Genomic DNA, 25,067 nt, shown 5'->3' on the forward strand with positions numbered 1-25,067 from the left:
ATTCTCTGTAGTAACTCAGAGCTGCCGCCCCCCTCCAACTAGTGTTCCATTACTGGCCATTGAAGATATTCGCTACTAGCAGTTGCAGATTGGCTATGTGCCATTGTAGGTGGCCTCATCATACCATCCTCTCCATAAGCTTATCAAGCTCAGTCTTGAAGCCAGTTAGGGTTTTTTTTGTCCCCACTGCCTTGAAAGGCAGTTCCAGAGCTTCACTCCTCTGATAGAAACCTTCATCTAATTTCAAACCTAAGCTTATTTTATAAACTGGCCAGTTTATATCTATTTGTTCTTGTCAACATTGGTGCTAAAATTAAATAACTCCTCTCCTCTGGTATTTATCCCTCTGATGTATTTATAGAAACCAATCATATCTCCCCTCAGTCTTCTTTTGGTTAGGCTAAACAAGCCAAGCTCTTTGAGTCTCCTCTTATAAGGTAGGTTTTCTATTCCTTGGATCATCCTAGTAACCCTTCCCTGCATCTGTTCCAGTTTGAATTAAGATTTCTTAAACATGGGAGATCAGAATTGCACATGGTATTCCCAATGTGTTAACGCTTCCATATCTCTACTGGAAATACCTCGCTTGATGCATCCTAGGACTGCATTAGCCTTTTTCATGACCACATCATATTAGCAGCTCATAGGCATCCTGTGATCAATACACCCAAGTCTTTCTCCTCCTCTGTTCCTTTCAAGTGATAACTCCCCAGTTTATAACACAAATTCTTGTTGTTAGTCCCTAAGTTCATGACCTTGTCTTTTGATATTAAATTGCATCCATGTCTTTTACTTCAGTTTTCAATGTCAGCCTGATCTTCTTGTATGATATTCCTGACCTCCTCTGTATTGGAGATACCTCCCAACTTTGTGTCATTCACTTCTTGTGCGAAGGTCATGAATGACAGTGTTAAATGAGATTGGTCCTAAGACTGACCACCAGTAACCTTTTTCCAGCCTGAGAGTTCACTTTTTAATATGACCTGTTTGTAGTCTCCCTTTGACCAGGGTGCCAGGGGGGGCCACACTGAAGTTACTCAGTTAGGGCAAACTGCAAAGAGTGGGGCAGACAATCCCCAAAACTTTCTCACCATTAATCCACTTCCTGACAAAAACCTAACCGTTTATGAGCACATTCCATATAAGAAATATTTTTAGACATTTTAAAATTTCTAAACTTTAATCCATACGTTTCAGAGGTAGTCTTGAAATGTTTTAACACAGTATCTTTTATATTTTACATAATTCAAAGCTTCATCCATTCCTATTTCATTGAACACTTGCCTAGCTTTCCCAGTCAATCTGGTCAGCAGGACAGGCATACGCTGTACCTCAGGGATATGGTGAATTTCACATAGACATTCAAAGGTAGATAGAAATTTCTCTGTCTTCAGTATCTTTGTAAATTGGACAAATTCTTCCCCAGCTTTTGTTGTCATGAGGGGATGGGTTTCCAGGCTGTTGGAGTGTTTTCTGCTCTTCCTAGACTTCGATCTGAAGTCTGGCAGATTGCTGTTGCATCTGGTGAGCCTTCTCCTCAGCAGCCAGCTGATCCATATGCCTTAAATGGGTTTCTTTTTCCATATCAGCTATTTTTTCCTTTTCCTTATAATCGAAGATCTGTCAGCTTCTGTTCATGCTCTAATTTTTGCTTGCTCACTTCCAATTGCATTCTAATTGCTTCTGCAGGGAGTGGATCTGGGGCAGGTGACGGAGATCTGGCTCTCTGATCACTGGCCATTAACAGATTTTTTGGTTCTTGCTCTGGGGCCTTTTTCTTAAAAGACAGCCCCCTCTCTGAGCACAATTCTTCAAGGCTTTTTCTGTCAAGATCTTCATATGACCGTGGGTGACTCATTGTAACTGATTTCTACCCTTTAAATGCTCCAATATCAAAATTAATTTTTGATAAGCCTGGGGTTCTGATCCAAAAACCCAATTAACCCGTGGTAATGTGTATCCAAGCCAGACTACGCCACTGTGACCGGGGTCACAATTCCCAAAGCTGGTGGATATTTCAATACTTAGATTTACCCAGCCAGCACAAAACAGCTTCTGCAATACCTTACTGGTTACCCAGAAGCCAAAACACAGTTCCCTTATAGCAGTCCAGCCTTGGGCTTCCACCCAGACACCCCAGTCAAATGTGATGAGGATTACTGAAAATTTATTAAAAAGAAAAGAGTGTATTGGTTAAAAGATCAGTATACATACAGACATGAGTACAGTTCTGAGATCAGTTTCATAGTAGAGATGGTGAGCTTTGTAGTTGCAAGGAGTTCTTTCAGAATTAGTCCATATGTTATAGTCCAACATTCATATCCAGGGTGATCCAGGAGGGACTGGAGATTTCGATCTTACGACTCAAGCTTCTCTTGCATAAAGCATCAAGCAGATATGAGATGAAAGGATCAGATCCCAAGAATTTTTATATAGTTTCTGGGCAGCACAGAGTTCTTGGAAGAACAATAGGTTTTGAATAACCTTCTGTTTCCTAAACATCACCAGTAAATACTACATGGATTAAGATAAACTGCTTAATGGATAAGTTACCTTATCATAAACTTTAAAAAGACACATAAACATGATATTTTTTCACCCAAGATTTATCTAAATGTTAATATTTCCTTTTGATTTCTGAATCAATAACTATAGTAATAGACAGAAACTGTCTGTTTACATGGCTAACATCTAACAAGATATAAGTAAACACATACTGTTAGTATTACCTCTAATTCTCTAACAATACAGGTTTGCATTTCAAAGTTCTAGCTTATCTAACATAGAATGGCCCAAACTACTATTTACAGATAGCTTTAGAGATATGTTAGAAAAGTAGAGAATGCTGGCAGACTGCGGGACAGTTTGTTTACACTGACCGTCCATAGGCACAGCTGCCCACAGCTCCCAGTGGCTGCAGTTCGCTGTTCCTGACCAATGGGAACTGCTCTAAAGATTGAATCCGGGTCAATTAGCCTGTGAGCTGTTTAATCCTTTCTGGCCATCTGTTGTTGTCTCCCCTTTAACCAGTTCCTTATCAACCTTTCAATTCTTATATTAATTCCCATCTTCTCCAATTTAACTAATAATTTCCCACATGGAACTGTATCAAATGCCTTACTGAAATCCAGGAGGATTAGATCTACTGCATTTCCCTTGTCTAAAAAATCATTTATCTTCTCAAAGAAGGAGATCAGATTGGTCTGGCGTGATCTACCTTTTGTAAAACGATGTTGTATTTTATTCCAATTACTGTTTACCTTAACTACTTTCTCTTTCAGAATTTGTTCCAAGCCCTACAATACAATTGAAGTCAAACTAACAGGCCCGTGGTTTCCTGGATCACTCTCCCCCTCCGCGCGCACCCCCCCCCCCCCTTAAAAATAGGAACTGTATTAGCAATTCTGCGTCATAGATAAGGTACAACCCACGAGTTTACAGATTCATTAAAAATCCTTGCTATTGGGTTTGCAGTGTCATGTACCAGTTCATTTTAATATGCTCAGGTGGAGATTATCTGGGCGTCCCAGTTTAGCCTCAGTAAGCTGTCTGAGTTTGGCTTCCACCTCAGATGTCATAATTTCTGCCTCCATATCCTTGTTGCAATTAGCCTCCCTGCCACTATCCCATGACTCTTACTTTGCCTCAGTTTTTAATAGGGCTAATGATTTGTTTAGGTGTTGGACCATGCCTAGATTATTTTTAATCTCCACCTCATCCTCAGTGCTTAGCGGTCCCACTTCTTTCCTTGTTTTCTTTTTCTTTTTAGTGCTATAGAACATTTTACTATTGGTTTTAATTCCCTTTGCAAGGTCGAACTCTGCTTGGCTTTTAGCAGTTCTCACTTTATCCCTGCACTTTCTGACCTCCAAGAGGTAGCTTTCTTTGATGATCCATCCCATCTTCCATTCCTTGTAGGATCTCTGCTTTCTTTTAATCACCTTCTTTGAGATATTTGGTCTGAAACCCTTCCCTGTGAATTTTTCCCCCTTGCTAGGAATGCAGGCTTCGGCTAGTTTCTGCAACTTTGACTTCCAAGTCTCCTCCACGTTCAGATTCTTGAGTTCTTCAGTTCAGTCCACTTCCTTAACTAATTCTCAATTTTTTAAAGTTTTCCCTTTTCAAATCAAGGACCCTAGCTGCAGATCTGTTTTTGTTCATCCTTCCATTTAGTTTTATACTGAATTAGCTCATGATCACTCGAACCAAGGTTGTCCCCTACAACCAGCTCTTCTTTGAGGTCCTCACTACTAACCAATTCCAAATCTAAAATGACATCACCTGTTGTTTGTTCAGTGACTATTTGCTGAAGAAATCTGTCAGATCTCACACCCAGGAAAATCTGGGCCCTACTATAATTAGTAGCAGTTGTCTTCCAGTCTATAACTGGGAAATTAAAGTCTCCCATAATCACATAGTTCCCAGTAGTATTTATTGCATTAAAAACATTAGAGAGGTCTCTAGCCATATCCAAATCAGATTCTAGGTGTCTGTAGCAGACCAAACACTATCCCCAGGGAATCTCTAGTAGCTTTCTTCCCCAAAGTGATTTTGACCCAAACAGACTGTGTTAGCCATTCCATCACTTCTCTTTTTTTTTTTACAGTCTACTTCATCATTAATATACAACGCTACTGTACCACCTTTGCCGTTATTTCTTTGTCTTTCCTCAACAGCACATAGCCTTCAATACCAATACTCCAGTCATAACTACTATTCCACCATGTTTCTATTATCCCTCTAATATCTGGTTTCACTTCCTGCATCAGTGGATCTGGTTCCTCCATTTTGTTACCCAGGCTTCTTGCACTGATGTACAAACCTCTTAGTTGTGCCACTTGGCTTCACCCAGATTCCTCACCCAATTTGGGTACAGTCATTCTACTATCGTTATCGCCTGATGTGTTAGTGCCAATACTAATGAAGCTATCTTTTCTCTTAAAGTCCATTCTCCTACCCACTACTGTTCCTTTCTCCATTGCTGTATCCTTTCTTTCTTGATTTTACTCCCGCTCAACGTTAGAATCAGGCGTGTAGGTTACATGAGCATCTCCCCTGAGATTCTAGTTTAAAGCTCATTTAATCAGTTGTGCCAATCTCCATTCCAGACATCTATTTCCTTCCCTATTTAGGTGGAGTCTATCCCATGAAAACAGTCCTCTGTCCATGAATGCCTTCCAGTGGTCAAACATTTCAAAGCCCCCCTTATAGCACCACTGCCTGAGCCATCTGTTGATCATCATCATCTTGTCTCACCTTTGTTCTCCTCCTCTAGGGATCCCACTGAAGATCACCTGAGCCTCCATTTCCTTAAGTGTCTTCCCCAGCCTGGCACAGTCTTCTTTGATATGTTACAGTGAGAATCTAGCCGTGTCATTGTCCTTCACATGGGAACAAATAAGATTCTTTCCTACTCCCATTAGGATCCTCTTCACTCTCTGATCTTCATCTGGTATCTCAGCTCCCGGCAGATGGCACACCCTTCTATTCTCCGGATCAGCTCTGGTGACAGGCCTATCTGTTCTCCTTAGTAAGAAATCACCAATCACATAGAAGTGCCTTTTCCTGCTGATTAGTTGTGATTCTCTGGCCTTCTTTCTGGCTGCAAGTGCTCTTGTCTTCCATTCTCCCTTGCAATCTTCTGTGAGGCATACTGAATCCTCCTGGGGCTGTGAACTCTGGGCATCTCCATTGGCTCTTCCCCTCTTCTTACAGGACTAGCTACTCTTCTATTCTTCCCCGCCCTCCCTCCTTCAGTTACAGCCTGCTGTGCCCCTTCTTCATTTTTCAACTTCAGTAAACCTGTTCCTGAGTTCCTTCATCAGCTTTTCTTTTCATTTGCCTTGTAGTCACCTGCTTCCACTGGTCACTTTCCTCACCCAGCAGTTTCCCCTCAGAGTTCTTTAGTCCAGCTTACTTCTATGAATCTTGACTTTTCCCTTCAGCCCCCCCTCGCCTTCTCTCCATCATCTGCTTGAATCCCCTTTGGAACTCTAACAGAGTTTCCAACTGCATCTCCAAATCTCAGATCTTCCCTTCTATCAGCTCTATCAGGTGGGCACTTCATTACAAACAAAACTCTTTTCAGGAGTTTTGTTACAGGATCACGTACATGTCGCAGTTTCCACATCTAGGCATCTTCATTCTTTCTTCCATTCTTTGGGTTACTACCATTGCTGCCTCTATCTGTCATAGCCTTCCTGCCTAAAGTCCTGTCAAGGAAAACAAAACAAAACAAACCCCCAAACCCAAACAGCAAAACAAAACCAGAGCACTACCACCCACCCCCAAACTCCCACTCAGACTCTCCTGTTTACAGCTCTGTTGGCTAGCTCCTGTGCTGCTGCTCCGTGGCTACTTCTTAGTCAACAGAGCCCAGATGAAATGCAAGGGATTTTCAGCTGTGTACAGAAAGCCTTTTTTCTTACCCACCCTAGGTAGCTATTGAGCCCAGCTCCCTCTAGCACAGCTGCTTGACCTCAGTAGTAATCACGGGTAGCAGGGCTAGCACAGAATCTAAAAGCAAGCCTGGCACCCCATGGTATCTTCTAGGTATTCCTTGGTCAACGCTGGCCTCAGCCAGCTCCCCTGCAGCACTGTTTTGTTCTTGACGTAGTTTTCAGACTTGTATTTCTATCTTTGATCCATCCCAGAAATGTGTCTGCCCCTTCTTCCTTTCCTTTCTGGGTATAGCTATCCTGGTCACCTGAAGTGATGACTAATGGCCCACCCAATTCGGTTTAAGTTGGGTATGCTCTTTTAGTCAGTCTCCAGAAACCTTATTTCTTCAAGATTCAACCCAGATTAATTTCTCTCATATTTTTTTTGTTGGCCTCTTGTTTCTTTTTCTACTGTAGCGTTTACCTGAATTCACCTGATTTCAGTTTACTAGAAGGTTTGCCTGCTTCTAAGGCTTAACATGTGATCTGCAGCACTGGCTTGGGGAACTTAGTTTCATTATTTTCTTGATTGCTTTTGGAAGCTGTTGGTGACAGGGGAGAATTCGTTACCCTGCTAGCAGAGAGAGCTCCTTTTTGCAGTCAGTTACTTGACCTGTAACAACTCACAAAATACCCAATATTAAGCTCACTATAGTAAATATGGTTCATACTGGACAAATAAGAGACTGACCGTCGCAGAACTGCAATTAGCATTGACCCTTGCCTTAGCCTTGGACCCCAACTCTGTATGTGTTTATGGCAGCTAGAGGCGGGGTGAATTGATTTCCCTGACTACTCAACCTCAGTTTCACCTTATGTCCAGCTTTCTTTATTTCAGTAACGGGTCCTCCTTTGTTGAGAAGCAATCCACATGTAAACTGGTGGATTAGTTGCTTGAAACCCTGATCAGCTCTCAGTTTCATATGCAGAAGTAGTTCATGGGTTATGGGAGAAGTTGAGGACTTTTATAGTAGCATTTCTACATTGAATGAAGTAATGTAAAGAAAAATCAGTGAAAGATGTAGTTTATGTAATTCCTGGTCTAAGTGTCTTTTGTTACTGTTAACATAGTTTTGCAGGTACAGAGACTTCAAATTGAGATTTTTTTTATCTCAAGGTTAGAATTGAGAAGAAGTTAAAAATCTAGTTCTTCTAAACCTGTTTCCTCATTCTAGTTCTTGATGAAGCTGATAGAATCTTGGACATGGGCTTCGCTGATACTATGAATGCGATTATAGAAAACCTTCCTAAGAAACGCCAGACGTTGCTTTTTTCAGCGACACAAACCAAATCAGTGAAGGATCTTGCACGACTGAGTTTAAAAGATCCAGAATATGTTTGGGTTCATGAAAAAGCAAAATTCAGGTAAGTGGTGGTGGTTTGTCTTGGTGTTTGTACTGGAGAAAGAAAGTGATGATAGCTGCACTTTTCTCAACTTCTTTCCCAGCAGCTCTGGGAAGTGGGATGTTGTCATATTTCCATGTTAAACCCCTCCTGCTCCACTCAAACACTGGTTCTTGATGTTTTATTTTGAAAGTAAGCTGCTGAAGTGTATTACATTGGCAGTCATGGTTCACTTATAATTTTCACCAAGGTGCCTTTGATCTGACTTTTTAGATATAACTAGATACAAAAGGGTTCATGTTGTCTTCAGTGGCATTTATATTCAGGAAGGTGGGGAGAAGCTGAGCAAACCCAAGTGGAGATAATACTATTTAATACAATAAAACCTTGCACTTCTGTAGGCTGTTTTCTCTGAGGATTTCAAATGACTTTACAAACATAAATGTTTAATGCAGTGTTAGAAATTCAGAATTCCTGTTTCATGGGAAATTATGAAATTTCAGAATTTGGTTTTGTTCTGAATTGGAATGAAAACAAATATTTTCAAATTTTCCATGAAATGGAAATTCTAAAACAATCTTCATTTTTAAATTTATTTTTTCATTTTTATATTATGTTTGCAAAAACATTAAGGGCGGCTGGTACTCAGTACAGATTGGAACATCTTGTTTTCTAGATTAAGCAGCAAAGAGTCTTGTGGCACCTTATAGACTAACAGACGTTTTGGAGCATGAGCTTTCGTGGGTGAATACCCACTTCGTCGGATGCAAGTGGGTATTCACCCACGAAAGCTCATGCTCCAAAACGTCTGTTAGTCTATAAGGTGCCACAAGACACTCTGCTGCTTTTATAGATCCAGACTAACACGGCTACCCCTCTGATACTTTTCTAGATTAATCTCTCGTCTGTGTTGTTATGAAACAGTTTGACACCTGGATCTAGACAATAAGATAAGCACTCGCTATACAAATTAGAGGACCAGCTATTTTTCAATATCCTAGAAAAATGATTCCAGACTAAAACAAGATTATTGAAAATTGCTGCTCTTAGAATTAGTACTCTGAGTGTTGCTTATTTTTGTGTTAATAATGTTAGTGCCAAACTGTTATATTAGAACAAAAATGGGAGACTTTTATTTAGAAAATAAGAGAAAATGTTTCAATCTCTATGTAGCCAGCTGCCCTTAATGTTTTAAAAAAAGAAAAAAAAGACTTTTGACTGTTTTGTCATAATGACCTGTCTATAATAGTAGTAGTGCATCCTATGACGAGACTTGACATATGACATAAGCAGTATTACCACTGCCATCATGAAATAATGTAAAAATGCAAATGAAATAACCTTTCAAATTAATTTTGAAACTAAAACTTTGTTCTGAAATGAAATTTTGAAAATTTCCAAGAAGAAAAACTTTTTTTGCAGCAAAATTAATGGAACGTTTTGAAAAAAATCTGGTTTAGTTGAAATGGCATTTTCCCATGGTAACTGTTCCAACAAAAAAATTCTGACCAGCTTGAATGATTAAATCTATCTGCTCCCGTGTGATATAAAAGTACTTGCCTACTTAACGTACAGATGGAGGAGAGAACAAAGCATACTGAAGTAATGACTTTTCTAAGATCACACATGGGTTCTGTTCTCCACTCTGCCAAAGTTCTGACTGAGCTCATTTCTCCAATACTCTAACCAACTTCTCAATCCATTGTTTTGCATACACTTGTGATAGTATTACCTAAAAAAATGGATCCTGAATAATTGGAAACATTAGAAACACAATTTACATTGTTAATCCCCTTTTTGCTTGGTGTAAAAGGATAAAAAGACCTAGCTAAATATATAGCTACCTTAACTTGAGGGCTAGTGTAGCTATTAGTACACTCAATTGCATTTCCCTGTTGAGAAGGGAATGTCTTTATTATAATGCTGCCTCATGAGAGCTTTAGAAATATTTGAGTAGATGCAATTAGACGACAAGATGAAGCAAAAAAATAAATAAATGGAAAATATTTGTTTCCTTCAAAAGATTTACAAAATGGCAACTACTGTAGCATAACTTAGAGCACTACTAGCTGATTAAAAATCAGAGCAGAGTATTGCAGTTTCATCCTCACAAATGGCACCTTCAAGTTAGCTGGGGTGGGAGGTAGAGAGCATCAAAGCAGCATTTTAAAGTACACCTCGCCCCAACATAACACTAATTTGGATATAACGCGGTAAAGTAGCGCTCCGGGGCGGGGACGGGGCTGCGCGCTTTGGCTGATCAAAGCATGTTTGATATAACGTGGTTTCATCTATAGCACGGTAAGATTTTTTTTTGGCTCTCGATGACAGCGTTGTATCAGGGTAGAGGTGTATGTTAAGAACTGATCTTTCATGGGCTATTCTCTTTTGTTGTTTAAAGAACTTTGAAAGTGATTTAAGATGACAATTTAGACTTTTACAGAGAGACTCTGCATGTCAGGTAACTAGTGCAGTCAGTTAAAAATGCATTTTCTTGTACATTTAGACTCTGCTTTGACATTGCCTTACGCACAAATGATGCTTTAATAGGACTTAAAAAAAAGGGTTTGTATTTTAGGTCAAGACAGTTTGAATGTCACTATTTAGACACAGGCATTTTTTGGCTTAATAGTCAACTGGATCTAAAAAGTCACTTAAAAAATTGTGACACTATTAATAAGAAAATCATAAGGCTTCAAAAAGCATGAACCTTTCATTGGCGCTTCCAGGCATGCTTCTGAAAATAGGGAAGAAATTCTCAGCGTAATTAATATGGAGGCAGTGAAACTTTTTAAATTTAACTCCTCGCTGGTGAAAACGGAGTGGCAGGTCTGTAGGAACTCCGTGTGTGGCTCTTCTGGTAAATGATATGAGAAGTGTCTAACTTGACCTTTGTTTTTCAGTACCCCAGCAACTTTGAACCAGAATTATATTGTTTGTGGGCTGCAGCAAAAAATAAACATGTTGTATTCCTTCCTGAGAAGTCATCTGAATAAGAAGAGCATTGTGTTTTATGCAAGTTGTAAAGAGGTACAGCTCATATTTCTCTTCTAATAGATACTCTTTTTGGATATAATCGGGTATGAGGGAGTGAAACTAATGACTTTGAAATCTGCAAGAGAGACTTCAGTGGTGAAATGAGTGCAAAAATTGACACGTGTTTTAAAAAATAGATGGTGAAAGTTTTCAGTAAGAGCTGGTTGTATTTTTAATTGGTGTGGGACATTTTGTACTTTATTTGCATAGTGTGTAAAGGGGTGACTTTTTAAAAGCTGGAGATATGAATAATTGTGTGGTATCAAGGAAGAGAGGGCAGTTGAGAGTATGGAAAGACTTTCTTTATGGTCATATGACTTGATCCTGCAAACACTTACTTCTGAAAGTAATTTTACTCTCGCGAGCAGTCCATTGACGTACTGGTGTTTAAGTGTTTGCACCATGATGCCATAGATATTTAATAATTTCTGACTGCTTAAATAGCAGCCTTACAGATTATCTTATTTGAAAGGCTTTATGGATGTATTTGTTTTTCAAATCTTTTAAATGGGTTGTAAAAATCCATTTCTGCTATCTCACTGATACAGGAAGGTTTGAATATCCATGTTGCCATATTGCTGACTTCAGTGTGGAGAGAAGATGTAGATAAATTTTTTTATAGAAATACTGTTTCTATTATTGAGTAAGGGAATGTATATAGTTTCCTTAACTACTAGTTAAAAAAAAATTCTTGGCACTTAAAAAAAATAAATCACACATTGGTGTGCACCATAATAAACAGGTAACAAATGTCTTGGTGAAAGAAAGTGCACTAGGTGGAAATATTAAAATTAGGCTGTGGTGGATTTACCCTGATTGCAATCCTGGTATCTGTACATGTGCACTGAAGTGCCTGTGAGAGCGGCACTACTGGTGAGATCTAGTTTAGCCCATTCGCTTCTGACTCGCCAAGGTGCAACACCATATCTCTCCTGCTCACCCCCCAGCACTCTGCAGTACCTGGCACACACTCACTAGGCATTGCTTCCCGTTCTGCGGAGTATGGCAACGTCTTACACAATTAGCTTCCTGTCTCAGTATTTGGGGGGAGAGGGTGATAACCTCTCTCCACTCACATAATCAGGTCCCATCCCGTCTCTGGGGTGGAGAAAAGCTGTTTTGCTTTAAATACTAAGAATATGTTTACTTCTTAGTAAATAACTACCACCATCACAGTGAAATATCACATTCACTTCTTCTTTGACTTGTTGACCAACAGGTTCAGTATTTGTTCAGAGTGTTCTGTAGGCTCCGCCCTGGCATACCTCTACTGGCTCTCCATGGCAAACAGCCACAGATGAAAAGAATGGAGGTCTACAATGACTTTGTTCGCAAGAAATCAGCAGTGCTTTTTGCTACAGATGTTGCAGCTCGAGGGCTGGGTAGGTAACCTTCAGTGCAATAGTATATCCATAGAGTGGTGTTCCAAGCCTGTTCATACCTTAGCAGTGCATCCTATAAGAAACCAGGCTTTAAGAAGCATTTTAAAAACATGATAAGTTTACATTTAGTTTGTTACCTCCTCATCTAAAAGCTAATCATTATATCCAAAAAGCAAAATAATTTAAAATACTTTCTCCTCAATGCAATCTTTATCTTTAATGGGGCCTCACTTTAGTAATCTGTACTTAGTTTATTTCTATTTGTCTTTGTAAAACGTCTGTTTCGAGCAATCTTGTAATTCTGTTTATTACTTGTGTGTTGAATTGAAGCTGTATGGCTCTCTAATCCATAGACTGTCCAGCTGTTCCAGCACTCAGTAACTTGTGTTCAGGAAATAGATGATAAGAATTTTTCAAAGCCTTTAAATGCTCTGATGCCGCTTGCATCCCATGGATTAGTCTAAAAAGTAGATAAAGTGAGCAGCCAACCAGTAGCTGATGAGAGGAAGTTGGAGGGATTTTTGTAATGCCTGCCTCTGAATTGAAATTTGTCAATGTGGGGAAAAAATCAACTCTCCTTTGTTGCTTCTAAAGAGAGAAAACGATAGCTGAGGCAAGAACAAGAAAATTCCTATTGCTGGAAGTAGTTTTGTGTAGGTCTTGCTTTTCTTTGACTGGTTTTTGTTAGAAGGAAAGTGTATTAGCTCTTCCTTTGTTTTCTCATGGCGATTTTGTATCTTACAATATATTGTTTTTCATACTTAATAACTTAAAAGTGATTAGGTTTAATTGATCAAAGTGCTTTCAAGAACTCACTTGCACTTGTCTGGCATTGGAAGTTGGGTTCAAACATTTCAGCAGCAAAATTCACTGGCTCAAAATATCATCTTGTCTCCAACAGATTAGAAGAGGGAAATACTTGAAATTAGAAGGAGATAGAGCATATAGGACTCAATCTCTACTTTCCATACTGTTTGGTTCTCACTCCTAAGGAAATGTATTTGGCTGCGTCTGTTTAGAAACAGTTGTGTGGATAATTGTTGCATATCCTATGATCATAGTCATAATCAAATAGTAAATATTGATTCTACACAGTGCAACAGAGTTTTGCTGCTGTTAGCCTGGAATGCCCATTAAGTTTGAAACTTTCTTCCTTTTAATTATGACTGCCTCTCAACGTGGACTGTTCAGTCTTATCTAGCAACCTCCTCCTTGCTGTCATTGAAATAGATAATGATGTTTTAATACTTGGACAGATAGGGTAGTAGCAGCTGACCACAGCTAATTTCAAGTTCTGATTGTGTAGTAAATTGATATTCTACATAAAAAGTGGGTCAAATCACTTACTTAATCATTTAATGCCAGGGCATTTTATTATCTGTAAGACACAGAGCATCTGTCTGTCCTTCTCAGGTGTGAAATTATGTTCCATTCAATGCACTGTCATTACTTAGGAAATGAAGACACCATTAATTTAAGTTCACTTTGATAAAGGGGATAGCTGTTTATGCTATGCTGATACATGCAATTAATTTTCAATTCAGAGAGATTGCTGACAGGCAGTGTCTATAAATTGTTCTGAATGATAGCTCTCTCGGAATAGTATTGCAAAATAAAATATTGCAACGTGTTAAAACTTTAATCTCTTTCTCCACAGATTTCCCTGCAGTGAACTGGGTCATTCAGTTTGATTGCCCAGAGGATGCAAATACATACATTCATAGAGCGGGAAGAACAGCCAGGTACGTGTTTAATTATGATTTGCATTTGTGTGTTTGCAGCTTGATAGCTGTGTGTGTTGATAATAGGAAGAAAACTAATAACCTGATCAGCTAGGTACAGGTCAGAAGGGACTAAAACCCATTACCATCTGAAGGCTGTTTGGCAGCTTATGTGAAGTGAGTTTGTCTTTATCAATTCTTCATAGATATAAAATTTTTTTTTTATAAAAGTTAGCACGAATACGCATAGTTTAAATAGTTAAGAAACTGAATTGTCCTCTCGTCCTTAGAAGTGGTCCTGGCAGGCAGAGTGGAAGCTCATTTGTGCTGTACCTGTTCTATAGATAAATAAGACTTTAATCTTTAGTGCTGGTAATCCATTTTCTTCCAATGGCATAACATTCATTTGAAAAGGATGATGCAGTGTTTCTTGTTTTTATTTGGAAAATTCTGATATCATTAAGTAGGTTGTTTTCTAAAAATCTTTAATTTTTCAACATTTAATATAATCATACTCTTAGGGATAGGAACAACGTACATTAATTATTTGCCTCCTAAAGCAATTTCTTGAAAGAATCACGTGAGTAATACCTACTTGTGTGAAAACTCGTTAGATAAAAACTTCAGAAATATATAGACTTCAGAGGGGACATTACATCTCAGATGATAACTAGTACTGAAGATGTGTCATAGCATTTTTTATCAAAAATCATAGACCAGACATGCTTAATTTAGTAAAGGCGTGGGTTTGATTTTTGATATTAAAAATAATAATAATAATGCCATGACAAACAAGGAGGAGGGGCCCCAAGTGAGGTGGTGGTGGTGGGGATGGAGAACAAGCCTGCCCGACACTCACCCTGCAGCGGCAGCTCCTGTCCTGCCTGGCTTCCCTTTCTGGGTGCTGTAACCTGGTGCATGGGGTTGCATCAATGCTCAGGTTTGGCCTAGCAGCCCCTCCATCATGATGGGGAGCGGGGGGCCAGGCCTAGCTCCGCAAGGCAGGAGCCGTTACTGAAAGGTAAGTTTATTAAAATCACACATACAGAGACATATCATGGACAAATGGTAAAATCACTGTATCTGTGATATTTTTTCCCCCACTATGAAAAACCTAAAGACTATCTTACTAGTTTGCATCTTTTTCCCCCTTCTAGAAGGGGTGATGGGTTTTTACTTACTTTTGGAAATGCTGGTTATGAACTGAACCATTTGCATTTTTTGAAAACCTATTAAATGTTACTTAAATTTAGACATGCCCTTGCTACTGTTGTCTCTGAGTGTACATAAATTTGGAACTCAGTGCTGCAAAAGCTTGTATTTGCATGTTGGATCTGGTTGTTGTTGGGTCTTTGCATGGGAATAAAATATATGCATGGCTGTAACCCAATTCTTCCTCTCCTTGAACTTGAGCCTGCTGTGGTGTCATTATCCTGTGTTTGTGGCATCACAGTATTGTCATGGAAAAGTAAATGTAGTAAATTCAGCATTATTGTGTAACTGCAGCTTCTAGCAGGACTCCTGAGAGTTTTCTCAGTATTAAGTGACTTGCCTGAAACATGTCAGGCTCTGTGTGCCCGATTTTTCCCCACTTGTAAGATGGGATGATATGTCTCTCCCAGGTGCTATTGGGAATGCTTCTAAAGCACTCTGGAGACTAAAACAGCTGTACATGTTGTTAACATGACTATTAAAAAGGGTAAAGGAAATGGGATTTAATTCTGATACTGTTGAGATAACTTTCCAGTGTACAAAGGGTGCCTTTTCAGAGATCCTCTTATAAATGAGACTTTTTCTGTGGTGGGGTAGTGGTAGTGTGAATAGAGCTTGGCTGAATATTGGGGATAGAGGGCCTGTTTCTTTGTTGAGAGGCTGTTCCTTCTGCTCTACAGACTGACTACCCCTTTACTTCAGCATACCTTGTTGAGCTCTCCTTCTAGATGAATTTTTCCATTTCCTGTATTTAAGGCTTTGCTGAGGTTTCTAGGGAAGGATGATAAGAACCAGTCTTCAGATATTTTTGCTGGCAGAGTGATGATTTGAAGAGAGCAGTTTCCTTCTGTAGGAAAAGCTTTACAGGCAGTGGTGTAGCTAGGACAGGAAAACTGGGTGGGTGGGCAATGACTGGGGTGGAGTAGGGGGGCCTGCCTCTCCCCACCATCTCCAGCCGGCCTTTACTGCTCAGCAGGCACCTGAAGATGAGGCTGCCTGGGGCACACAGGGACTACTCACCCTCTCCCAGGCGGGAGGTGTGCCTTGTGTGGGTGGGGCTGGAGACCAGGGCAGCAGCATGTGGTGCACAGGAGAGGGATGCTGATGTACGCTGACTCGGTGTTGGGAGTCCCAACCTGTGGATTTGGGGGGCTCCAGCATCCAGTGGGGCCTGTATGCTAAGTGAGTGGGCCGCAGCCCACTCAGGCCCACCCATGGCTACAGCCCTGTTTACAGGTGCTTGCTGACTCCTAATCTAATTCACAGATTAATGGTAAAGCTGCCCTGCATTAGGTTTTCATTGTGGGGGAGTCTGCCGAGTTCTTTGAGTGCATGTCGATTCCAAGTAGGTGTGCGCTGTATGCACAGTGGTTGGAAGGCTTTTCCCCTAGCAGTACCCGTCGGGTCAGCTGTGGAGTCCCCCGAACTGCACCTTCATGGTGGTGTATATAGGTGCCTGCCAACCCGCCACCTCTTCAGTTCCTTTTTACTACCAGTGATGGTTGTTGGAACTGTCTCTTTCTTCCCTCCGAAAGTGTTTCCCCTACTGATTAGACTTTCTGTTAACCCAGAGGCGGGCAAACTTTTTGGCCTGAGGGCCACGTCGGGTTTCCGAAATTGTATGGAACTCTAACTGTTGAGTAGTAGACTTCGGCTGTATTCAGAAGATGGTGTTAATATGTGAGAAGCCTACGTTGTCTCTAGAAACTTAATAAAAATTAAACTGCAGTTTAATAGTAATAATTAATGAGATTAGAGATAATTAGAAAGTTTCATGGGCCATGAGAGTGCATAATTGCAAGGAATGAAAGCTAAATTAAATATCTCAGCTAATTAGGAACCTGTGTGCCAGCTGTAATTAAAACTGTCTTTCAGGGTACTATTTACTTTTGAAATCCAAATTATTTTGTTATAGAAAAATAAATATATTTAAGTCAAGAAGAAAAAACACGCTGAATCTTTGAGCCATAGTAAAATAAAACCACTTTCCACAACTAAAATAAATAAATAAATAAATAAAAATCAGGAGATATGAAAGAATGCTTTTACTTTATAGTGAGATTGGTATATCTTTTTTTTTTTTTTTTCTGTCTGATTAACTTGAAAGCAGTTTTATTATTTCAGTGGATGGGGAGCGCCTCTTTGTATCTAATGTTACTAGAAGATGTTTTGGCTCGTTACATTTTGTAGACATGCCTTTAAAGTCTGGACAAATCAATAAGTGATTTTTAAAATAATGAAAAATTCTGTGGAAATATCCTTTATAATGTGACAAAAGGCTTTTCATGAGAAATATATGGATTTTATGATATGAAGAGTCCTGTTTTTCCTGTGGGTTTTAATTCGAACAGTCTAAGCAAATAGTGTATGAAATATTTGTGGAGGCATTCTTCATTAAATTTAACCCCTCTGGCTGTTAATTTCTTTTGATGTATGCCATGTATGTCCATGGAACCTAGATTTGATTTGAGAAAATCTTTTGATCACATTTGTGAAACAAAATGCAATGCCACTAGGGGACAGCAGAAGCTAACTTTCATTTTTGAAGTTTTACTGTATGCGTTTTTCTTTCAAAAAATGTAATTTTACACATTGTGTGGCATGTAGAGGACATGTGAGTGAAAGAAATCCCATACAAAGGTTACTTAACTGATAAGTAGGATGGTAAGAAAAAGGACTGTTTTACAGGAACTTTGATTTCATTTTCAAAAATAGTGGGGAAAAAAGACTGCTTTATGTTTTCCAGTTTATTCAGTGCGTGGACACATTTCTGTGTTTAGTGCTTAGCACACTATTGCTACTAGCTGAGTTTAAATAAATCCACTTCTCTACCTCCTTTACCAAAAAAGCCTATAAAACCCTCACCTAAGTCTGGCTTTTCTGCACCAAGAGTTGTTTTTAAGGCATTAAATGTGAAATGGAGGACAGAGTAGAATAACTCAGGGTACGTCTACACTACGGGACTATTCCGAATTTGCATAAACCGGTTTTGTAAAACAGATTGTATAAAATCGAGTGCGCGCGGCCACACTAAACACATTAAATCGGTGGTGTGCGTCCACGGTCCGAGGCTAGCATCAACTTCTGGAGCGTTGCACTGTGGGTAGCTATTCCGTAGCTATCCCATAGTTCCCGCAGCCTCCCCCGCCCCTTGGAATTTCTGGGTTGAGATCCCAGTGCCTGATGGGGCAAAAGTCATTGTCGCGGGTGGTTCTGGGTAAATGTCGTCAGTCACTCCTTCCTCTGGGAAAGCAACGGCAGACAAGCATTTCACGCCTTTTTTCCCTGGATTGACCTGGCAGATGCCATAGCATGGCAATCATGGAGCCTGTTTTGCCTTTTGTGACTGTCACCGTATGTGTACTAGATGCCGCTGACAGAGGCGATTCAGCAGCGCTACACAGCAGCATGCTTTTGCTTTTGCATGACAGCAGAGATGGTTACCAGCCATACTGCACCATCTACCAATCCATAAATTGGTAAAAAGATGATCATGGCTACCAGTCATTTTGCACCATTTGCTGCTGTCATAAGTGCCCCTGGCTGCTCTTAGCCAGGGGCGCAAAGTAAAATTGGGAATGACTCCCAGAGTCAATCCCTCCTTTTGGTATCTAAAAATAGAATCAGTCCTGCCTAGAATATGGGCAAGTGTACTAGAGAACCACTGTATCAGAGAGCACAGCTGCTCTGTGTCAGATCCTGCAGAAATTATGAGCTGTATGCTATTCACAGGGGGTGCTCCTGCAACAACCCCACCTGTTGATTCCGTTCTTCCCCCAGCCTTCCTGGGCTACTGTAGCATTGTCCCCCCACTTGTGTGATGAAGTAATAAAGAATGCAGGAATAAGACACAGTGACTTGTTAGTGAGAAATGAGTGGAAGGCAGCCTCCAGCTGCTATGATAGTCCAGACAGGACAGTAAGGAGTGTGGAGGAGAGGAGCCCGGCATCCCTCTGCTAGTCCAGGGGCAATTGAATCTTTTTTTTTTTACACATGAAGGGTGGGGGCTGACAGAGATCAGCCCCCTGTTGCTATGATGACGATGGTTATCAGCCATACTGCACCATCTACCAGGAAAAATTAGGGCCAGGCGCCCTTGATCAACCTGACGGATGCTAGTCAGCATGGTTACCAGCCCTTTTGCACTGCCCCATGTGCCAATAGGCTGATTATGAGGACGGGTACCAGTCGTTTTGCACCATCAGCCACCCATGGCGGGGGGGTGAGCAAGGATGTTGGTGTTCAGTGCTGCAGCATCGCATCTATCTGCAGTATTCAGTAAAGATAGGGTGACATGTAAAAGAGTCAAGAGAGGATTGTTTTCCCTTTCACTTCTGGGGGTGGGTGGAGGGGTGCGTGAATTGCCGAGCTATGCCCTGACCCACCGCGGACACTGTGTTTGATCCTTGAAGCATTTGGAGCTCAGCCAAGAATGCAAATACTTTTCAGAGAGACTGCAGGAACTGTGGGATAGCTTGAGTCCTCCAGTCCATGAGCGTCCATTTGATTCCTTGGCTTTCCGTTACGCTTGTCACGCAGCTGTGCGCCGAGTCCCTGCTATGGCGTCTGTCTGGAGATTTTTTAAAAATGTTTTTTAATTCGTCTTCTGTAACGGAGCGCTGATAGAACAGATTTGCCTGCCCTTACAGCGATCACGTCCGCATGGTCCATGCGGGAGCTCTTTCTTTATTTTGATTTTTAACTGCATCGCCACACGTGCTGATCGGAGCTCCACGCTGGGCAAACAGGAAATATTCAAAAGTTCGCGGGGCTTTTCCTGTCTACCTGGCCACTGCATCCGAGTTCAGATTGCTGTCCAGAGCGGTCAGTGGTGCACTGTGGGATACCACCCGGAGGCCAATACCGTCGATCTGCGGCCACACTAACCCTAATCCGATATGGTAATACCGATATTAGCGCTACTCCTCTCGTTAGGGAGGAGTACAGAAACCGGTTTAAAGAGCCCTTTATACCGATATAAAGGGCCTCTTAGTGTGGACGGGGGTGGCGTTAAATCGGTTTAATGCTCCTAAAACCGGTTTAAATGCGTAGTGTAGACCAGGCTTCATTCTGTAGGGATTCTAATAGTTGCAGGGGTAAGTCTGGAACCTCATGTTGCGTGTGCATATAATGTAAAATACTTATATGGGACCTGATCCAGTGCCCCATGAAGTCATTGGGAGTCTTTCTGTTGGCATCAGTGGGTTTTGGATACGTCTCAGAGAGAGATTTGGTGTTGATGTCGATGGCTCTGGAGAAAGCCAACACGCCCTTTTGTGGATATGTGTACTGTATATCAAACTAACCTAACTATATATATTCTGCCTTGGTTTTGTTCACTCTCACTTGTATCCTGAAAATGTATCTTACTTTAAAAATCATCCAAAATCACCACTGTCCATTCTCTATTGGACAAGACAATATGATAACGGTAATCAATTTAGTCCCACTAATTAAAAAGTTTGGAGCTGCTGGATATACTTCACAGCATAATTGTTTTTAGGAAAAAATGATTGGATAATAGTTTCAGGCAGTCAGGAAATATATCCCTCTGGATCATGGTCACTGGGAAGCTGTGTAGTTAAGCCCCTCCCTGTTGTAACATTTTCTGCCTAAGTAAGTGTGACTAAACACTTAAGCTTTGGATAACTCAGGAAAGGTGTCCCCCCCCCCCCCCCATGTGAAAAATAATGTTGCCTTCAATCCAGAGATGCAATGTGTTTCTTGGGAATCTGAATAACCTGCATAGTCAAATTGTCAAGCTGGCAGCTCCTTGCATAATTAACTATTTATTAGGTTAAAATCCTGTTTGAAGTACTTTTATTGATCTACTGTAGTGTTTAGTTCATATTACATTGCAGTCTTCGATTCATTGTCCTAACTAAAAAAAACAAACAAACCTGCCAGCGGAGGTCACAAGAAACGCCCCTCACCACTGCATATTTAACTCACAATTCATATTATTTAAATCTCTTTACAATTACATACTGAAGCCTAGCTACAATTCTGACATTGTCCTGAAGTTGCATCAACTTGGACTATGTTTTCCATTAGAATATTTTTCTAATGATGTTCTAACACACTAAAATATAAACTTGGCTATGGTCATAATTACCCACTGACACAATGCCACCCTGGAAAACTATAATAAAGAATAAATAAGCATATGTTTCAGTACAGTAGAATGGACACAGCTGCTGTGGGAAATAGATTGTTTACTAGCTAGGCTGGAGGACCCAGTGACCTTTATATTCAATTTATTGATAAGGTTGGTGTAAGCTGTAGCATACTCTTGTCCATTTTTTTCTCCTCACTAAAGTGTGGCTGTTCATAAGAAAGAAGACTTTGCTGTATAACTAGGTGAAGGGGGATTATGATCTAGTGGCAGAAATGAAACCTGTTTGGATGATTCTCATAACAGGGATGTTGATATACAAGAATACTTCTATACCTGGAAGAGAGGGAAGAGGATGTGATATGGTCTTAAAAAAAATAAAAAATACATGCCCTCTGCCAGAAAGCTACAACTTGACAAGTGTTTGCCAATAAAAGTCTTTGGTTAATGATACAAGAACCAAACAACAAAGGAGAAGAGATCATGAGCATCATGTGGAGACCATCAGAGTTGGACTAGAGTTAGAACAAAAAAATGTGTGGACCATATCTCGATGTACTTTAAAACACAGGGTGCAGGGTGTATAGACCCATTGGAAAAGCCCCCTCATCTTCTCAATCTCAACTGGTGAGGCAGAAACTTTCCTCTATGAGTGCTGGCAGCTGCATGACAGACTTAACAATTATCTATTTAGTTTAGGTAAGCAGCGGACACCACCAATTTGGTCGACTTAATATACCTTCTCTACAGAAACACATTTTGCATCATTTGAAAGCTTATGATGTCTACATTAAGATGAGGTATGATGTCAATCATAGAAACAAGGGTAAGCAATGACACCATCAACTAGTTAAAATGCCCACTTAGTTTAATGACTGTGTATATTTCAAGGCATAAAATTGGATTTCTTTATGCCCTCAAAGCATCACAATGATCATGTAAAGGGTAAAACAAAATTTAATAATAAATTTGTACAGAGGGTATTGAAATGTAATAACTCTGGTGAAACTTCTAGTCAACATCATTATCATCATCTTGTTCAACATGATGTCTGAGTGCATGGGTTACCACAGTCTTCATTGTATTGGCAGTTCTGTGCAGGGAGGATTGTTCTGACTACAGATGCAGTTGATTGTGCAGTGAACCCTACCGGTGCAAGCACAGAGAAGGTCTTGTGCAAGCTCAGATGCCATTGGGTCTTTGGAGAATATGGGAAGTAGTTGATCATTCACATTTTTCCATCCATGTTGCAATGCTGATCAGATAACTGGTCTACCTATGTGCAAAGACATCCAAATCTTTGTTTGCCAAGATGCTATTTTGACATGCTCTTGGGAGTTTGCCCTGTGACTTGTCCTTTTTGATGGCTAGATTGAGGCACAAGCAATTCAGGTCTCTGCGGGTCTCCTTTTCTTTCTTGCTGTGATCATACAGCACTGCTACCAACTTTCTTACTGCAGAAATTGTGGTTTATCCATCAATCTGTCCCAATTTGGCAAGATCTCTGAAGCAGTAAACTCCCTTTGGTTTGATAACATTAAATAGATTTTTTTCTCCATACCAAATAGGGATCTCACAGAGTAACAAGGAGCCGCAGTGCTGTTCTGCTGGCACAGTGCTTCTTACTAGTGGGCCTTCTTCAGGTGCAGGGATAGTCAAAGGCTAGAGTGGCCTGTACGATGTCATGATTTTCTCTACCCAAGGTGATCAGTCCTAGGGTTTCTGTTTGCCTTCCCTCCGATGGCTTGTTGACCTGAATGGTGAGGCTTCCTAGGAAGATTATGGTACATTTTATCATCTCCACTGCTAATGTAAAAACAGACAAGGAACTTATTCTTCTTGCAAACAATTACAGTAACATTCCCATTTTGGAACTTGGCTATCGCTCAGACAACTTGTCTTTTAAAATCTAAATCTTGATAGAGTAAAGTTTATTTTAAAGCTAGTCAAGATAGAACCCATTTACATTTTTGATACAAGATCTGTATACCCACACTAGATACCTTTACAATTCTCTTCCCCTTTCTGTGCTTTATTGCTACAAGTTGATGTCCTCATCACCACAGAATGTTACTTGTGATAATAGCCACCAAAAATCTGTGAGCTTCCCCTTCTATTTTTATCTGTTTTAACTGCTAATCATATTTCATCAACATGGTTAAAACACAGACTCAGAGGCTTTAAGGCCAGAAGGGACCATCATGATTGAGTTTGACCGCCTGCCCATTGTAGGCCACAGAACCTCACCCACCCACTCCACTATCCACTGTAATAGACTTCTAACCTCTGGATGAGTTACTGAAGTCCTCACATCATGATTTAAAAACTTCCAGTTATAGAAAATCCACCATTTACACTAGTTTAAAGCTGCGAGTGTCCTTAGCTGCAGAGGAAAACTAGAATTCTTTTATAAACTATGCAACTGAACTATGCTACAGTGATGGGCTGAGTAGGGCTGTAGAATGGTTTCAAAATATGGCTAGAACACAGCTAGATTTAACCATGTTTCAGCTGGCAATAGTGGTAGTTGTAGCGATAGGTGAGCTTTAAGAATAGGAAGTGGTACTGTATGGCTTGGGGCAGTAAGAGGTATATAAAACTTTTACCTCTAGTTACTGGTACAACTCTAGCTCAGGTTGGTATTGATCATGGTATTACTATCCGGTGAAAGGAGTTTGATCTCAATCCAGTTCTCAGTGAACAGGGGTCCCTATCACAGACAGTGGCTCTACATTTGGCACTAACTGCCACCCCTTGATGGTCATAGCAGAAAAGTTAAAGACTGAGTGTGCCATGGGCAATAAATTATCCTCTCTCACTCAGAGGTGTGGTTCCTCAGGCTCATGGTGTAGGAAAACAGAACTGCTTCTCGACAAGGTTCTGTTGGTGCATAGAGGACATCCTCTTTCATGAGCACCAAACACACTCATTCTCTCTCTCTCTCTGTTCAGAGGCAGCTTCTTTCTCCATCATGTTTCCAGTTATCATAGAATAGTACAAATTAGTGAAGTTCTCTGTCACCTTGCTTCTCTGGCTGTTAGTTTTGAGACTCGGTTGATGACGAGTAGATATTCAGGCACGCAGACTCATCTCATCCAGAATGAGTAACTAAGACAAATGTATACAAAAGTTACCTAGATCTGATTTTTGAAGACTTGCTGCAGCCAGAAGCAATTCCATTTTTTAAAATAAAGGTTAATAGTATCTTGTGTACAAGGAAACTATCATAAAATCACAAAACTAAAGTGAGACCTACTCTGGGCTCTTCAGATGATGCTTATGATTACATCATTTTGAGGTTATTTACCAGTTGGTACACAGATCAAGTAAATTGATTTTATTTATTAAGAATGCCCTAGGTTTTAGTTGAAAATTCTATGTACAAAGCAGCTGTTCTGCTGAACAAATACCTCCATTGGTAAAACACTAATATTTGGTCTGGTGATCCAAAACAACTGTCTGGTTTTGGTAAGGGTGTACAGACTGGAAGTAGCAGACTACATAAATATATGGAGACATACCTATCTCATAGAACTGGAAGGGACCCTGAAAGGTCATTGAGTCCAGCCCCCTGCCTTTGCTAGCAGGACCAAATACTGACTTTTGCCCCATATCCCTAAGTGGCCCCCTCAAGGATTGAACTCACAACCCTGGGTTTAGCAGGCCAAATACTCAAACCACTGAGCTATCCCTTCCCCCCCCTTTCAGAAGAGGATGCTGTTTCTTTTCTTTAGAGAAGTACTAGTGGTGACCTGGGGGAGGCTTTTTAAAAATCGGGGTTGACTTTTTTTTCACTGCTTCATGATGTATTTTTATT

The 25,067-nt window shown here is 40.4% G+C and overlaps 1 protein-coding gene across 2 annotated transcripts in view; it reads left to right on the forward strand.

Moving 5' to 3' along the window:
• DDX10 (DEAD-box helicase 10) overlaps positions 1–25,067 on the forward strand; it is a 332,788-nt gene that overhangs the window by 14,218 nt on the left and 293,503 nt on the right. For both annotated transcript variants that reach the window (XM_039520517.1, XM_039520516.1), the window contains exons 6-9: positions 7,616–7,805; positions 10,688–10,814; positions 12,040–12,202; positions 13,860–13,944. In XM_039520517.1, coding sequence (XP_039376451.1) covers positions 7,616–7,805; positions 10,688–10,814; positions 12,040–12,202; positions 13,860–13,944 — 565 coding nt within the window. The remainder of the gene's footprint in view (positions 1–7,615; positions 7,806–10,687; positions 10,815–12,039; positions 12,203–13,859; positions 13,945–25,067) is intronic.

This window comes from Mauremys reevesii, linkage group 1, assembly GCF_016161935.1.
Source record: "Mauremys reevesii isolate NIE-2019 linkage group 1, ASM1616193v1, whole genome shotgun sequence".
NCBI lineage: Eukaryota > Metazoa > Chordata > Testudines > Geoemydidae > Mauremys > Mauremys reevesii.